We start from the raw sequence: 3959 nt of genomic DNA, 5'->3' as shown, positions 1-3959 counted from the left end.
TCCCCAACATTCTGTGATTCTGTGAAAATACTTCATTGGATATGATAGTGTGTGTGATTATAAAAGTATATCACTGAGAGCTTGATTAGTTAAAGAATCATAGAATCATAGAGTGGTTTGGGTTGGAAGGGACCTTAAAGATCATCCAGTTCCAACCCCCCTGCCATCAGCAGGGACACCTTCCACTAGACCAGGTTGCTCAAAGCCTCATCCATAGGATTAACTAGGGACTAATAATAGAGAAATGATTATTCTCACTAATCTGAGAAACTTATTTCAATATTTCTTAGTCCTGTTTACAGCTAAATGAAAGATACTGCCCTGAGACTAAAATCAGAAACTCCATTTCAGTGCTTAAACCTCTACTGTATATTTACCCTCTTTAGGGTAGGTGAGCCATGAGGAAAAGACACTTTCTAGGGCTGCAGAACTCCTACAGTAAGGACAATCTTCAAACAAGCAAAAACATAAATATGCAACATTACCATAAAGGAAAGCTTTCATCCTCAGACCTGCCAAGCACAGAGTCACGGAGATGTTCGTACGCAACCATCCGAACGCCAGAGTACACTGAGGAAAACAAAAGCAGGAGATGATTCTTGGGTTTGCCATTTCTGGAGGTTGCACAGTGATTGAGACGTCAAGAGATTGTTTATAATCATAGAATAGTTTGGTTGGAAAAGACCATTATGATCATCTAGTCCAACCATAAACTCAGCATTGCCAAGTTCACCACTAAAGCATGTCCCCAAGTACCACATCTACACGTCCTTTAAATACCTCCAGGGATGGTGACTCCACCACTGCCCTGGTCAGCCTGTTCCAATACTTGACAATCCTTTCAGTGAAGACTTTTTTCCTAATGCCCAACCTGAACCTCCTCTGGTGCAACTTAAGGCTGTTCCCTCTTCTCCTATCACTTGTTATTTGGGAAAAGAGACCAACACCCACCTCCCTACACCCTCCTTTCAGGGAGCTCTAGAGAGCAAGAAGGTCACCCCTCAGCCTCCTTTTCTCCAGGCTAAACAACCCCAGTTCCCTCAGTCGCTGCTCATCACACTTGTTCTCCAGGCCCTTCCCCAGCTCCGTTGCCCTTCTCTGGACACGCTCCAGCACCTCCATGTCCTTCTTGAAGTGAGGGGCCCAAAACTGAACCCAGCACTCGAGGTCCGGCCTCACCAGTGCTGAGTACAGGGGCACAATCACTTCCCTAGTCCTGCTGGCCACACTAAAAAACACTCTGGAGCTTACCTGGGTCAGCTGGTCACTGCTCTCATGTTCCTGATCAAAATGAGGAAAGCGAGGGGGCTGCCTGGTAGCAATGCCAGAGCCAGAACTTTCTACCATCAGAAAAATCTCTCTGGCTGAGCCCCACGTCTGCCAGGAGGCAGGACGGCTTATGCCCACATGCTAAGGAGATGCAACCACATTGCTTCCCTCTCAGCTGCTGCCAAGCAAAAAACTTCCCACAAGTGCTTTTGAGGTTTGTTGCTGTCACCATATTTCCAAATAAAACCCAGAAAGCTGTTACCTGTGGCCAAACCCCTGATGCATTTCTTCATCATAGCACTTGCAACCTTATGGTTTTTTCCCAGCCCGTCCCCACTTCCCTCAAATAAGAGATATTTATTGTTCTGAGGACTCTGAGTGCCTGCTTGCACTGAAGACCTTCCTGCAAAGATGACAGGGAAGTTATATTTTGTTTTCCCAGAAGCCAGATTAAGGCTGTGAGGGAACAGGCAAGAGAGGGATGAGAGGATGATGAGCCAGAATCCCGTGGGATTGCAGGGTAGACTGAAGAAGTCCTCGCAGGTATATTTAAAGTACAAGAAGATGTAGCAAGCTCACACCAAAAGACTGTTGGCCACAGAAGGCAGGACCCAAACTTGTCCCATCGTGAGCAGATAATCACCTATGTGGCGGTAGATGGCCGGTGTGGCTCCTTGCCAGAGCTTTCCCAAGCCCTCCTCTCGCACGATGCCAGCCGCGGTGCGCAGCATGCCACGGTAAGGAATCGCCTGTCCAGCAGCAGCTCCATCGCGATGAGCAGCAGCTTCACCTTGGATCTGCAGTCGAGTTTTTGTGAGATCCAGGGGAAATGTCACTGAGGAGAAAGAGCAAGGAACAAACGTGACTATGGGTGCAGCTGTGAGGAGACCTACCAGGCTGGTAATATCTGCACCACAATCTCCCCTACCAGGTGGCCAAGGGGGATGTGGAAGCATCAGCAGGTACAGAACTGGTGCAGGTGATTGATGGAGAACAGGAGATTCACATCCAGATCTGTTAAAAGTGTCTCTGGGCACGAGTAACCCAAATACATTCCCATCAAACACCAAGTCTTTCTCCCTTATTTCTTTTTGCAGATTTGTTACGGAATACACACGCTTTCCAAGAGACTCTGGATTTAAAATCCTATTCCAGTGGCTCCCCCTGAATAAAGATCAGTCAGATCTCTTACTGAGCATGTGGCTTCTCCAATTCTGCCCAGCACGGTGGCAGCAAACATTAGAGTCAGGAACAACTCCACAATGGCTATCTTGTAGTGCAGACACCCACGCAAGTGAACATCTGTCCTACAAACCACCTAAAGACATGCTGCTTTGCTGATGCAGACACAGAAATTGATTTAGCCTGTTACTTCTCTCACTGGAATCACTGGTGGCCGGGGAAGGTGGTCCACCTCCACCTCAGCTTTCCAGGCCTGCTCCTGAAACTCATACTGAGTACATACTTGCTGCCTCTAATCTCAGTTCCAGGCCAGAGGTGTCTCACAGGGTGATGGACCTTCCCAGCCTGGCTCAGGCGGTGAGTTCCCAGGAGCTGAGGTATCTTTGGTTTGATATCTCTGAACACACCGTGCTATAGGGTCCTTCCAGAGCAGGACTCAGAGGTACCACAGGAATGCAGTCTCAGGAGATTTACAGTCTAGTTGTGCATTAAGCTCAGTATTCATGTTCAAAGAGTAGCAAAGAGTGAAAAGTTACAAATCATTAGAGCAATGCAACAGATTGTAAAAAGCAACAAGCCTGTAAAAGCTTGTAGAAATTATATAGAATAATTATACAGAATAATTTCTCATGCTGAGAAATATTCCAAAGAAGATCACAAAGCAGTGCTACGCAGGTGCCAGGGTGTTTCCTTCCTGCATTTCAGCAAGCAGTTCACTATACTTCATCTTCACAGACATCTCCACCGTAAGCAGAAACATCAGATTCAACTTCTCTTTGATTAACCTGCATTAACTGTGCAAAGCAAATTCCTGAAGAAGTCAGCCCCTTGCTACTAATTAACACATCGTCTTTGCTTCTTTAGTTTTTCTTACAGAGAAACCCAGCAAGTGCAGAACTTCAATGAGTCACAGCTGCTCTGTTGTGACCGCAACTCTTCGGGTTTGGAAGCAAAGATTTCCACCTGAAAAACCCCTCCCTCCAGCCACAGTCAGCTGCCATAAAACACTTCCAAGGCTTAAATTATGGAGAAATCACCATGAGCAGATTGGAATGAACAGATTTGCTGGAGCGGAAAATCCGGAGCAAACACCAAGAAATGAGGCATCCAAGGACTGAAGTTCCCCCTGTAAGTAAATTTTGATCCCCTTCCCTTTCGGAAAATCAGGGTGAGCTGTACCTAGTTCTGCCACAGCCGCTGCACAGGCTGACAGAGCAAATTTGCTGACTCGGGGCCATCTCTCTGGAAGAGGTAAGCTCTTCTCTTCTTCTGTAGGTGACATCTAGCGTCTAACATGAAACAAGGCTAACCAGCCACCCTGCGAGGGTCTGGAGGAAAAGCAGACCCTAGCTCAGCTCTATTCTAGGCCATTTAGGAGACAAATGGCTGAAGGTCATGTTTCTCCAGAGCCAGCACCAGGAACGGCAGCAACCCAAGTGCCTCCTGCAGAGCTGCAGGGTCCTTCTGCAGTGACACAAGAGACTCCTGCTCAGCGGGCTCCTGGGAAA

At 47.3% G+C, this 3959-nt stretch overlaps 1 protein-coding gene across 1 annotated transcript; it reads right to left on the bottom strand.

Annotated features, from left to right (window-relative positions):
• Positions 1 to 481: 481 nt before the first annotated feature.
• On the bottom strand, positions 482 to 3733 carry LOC104521932 (mitochondrial uncoupling protein 4-like). The gene is made up of 3 exons (XM_010164072.1): positions 3631 to 3733; positions 1913 to 2104; positions 482 to 570 (listed from the first exon to the last, which is right to left on the bottom strand). Exons 1-3 carry the CDS (start codon positions 3731 to 3733, stop codon positions 482 to 484), a joined length of 384 nt encoding a protein of 127 aa, XP_010162374.1.
• Positions 3734 to 3959: the final 226 nt, after the last annotated feature.

The sequence above is a fragment of the Antrostomus carolinensis genome, unplaced genomic scaffold, assembly GCF_000700745.2.
Source record: "Antrostomus carolinensis isolate BGI_N321 unplaced genomic scaffold, ASM70074v2 scaffold18723, whole genome shotgun sequence".
In the NCBI taxonomy this organism is placed as follows: Eukaryota; Metazoa; Chordata; class Aves; order Caprimulgiformes; family Caprimulgidae; genus Antrostomus; species Antrostomus carolinensis.
This window is presented reverse-complemented; position numbering and strand designations above follow the sequence as displayed.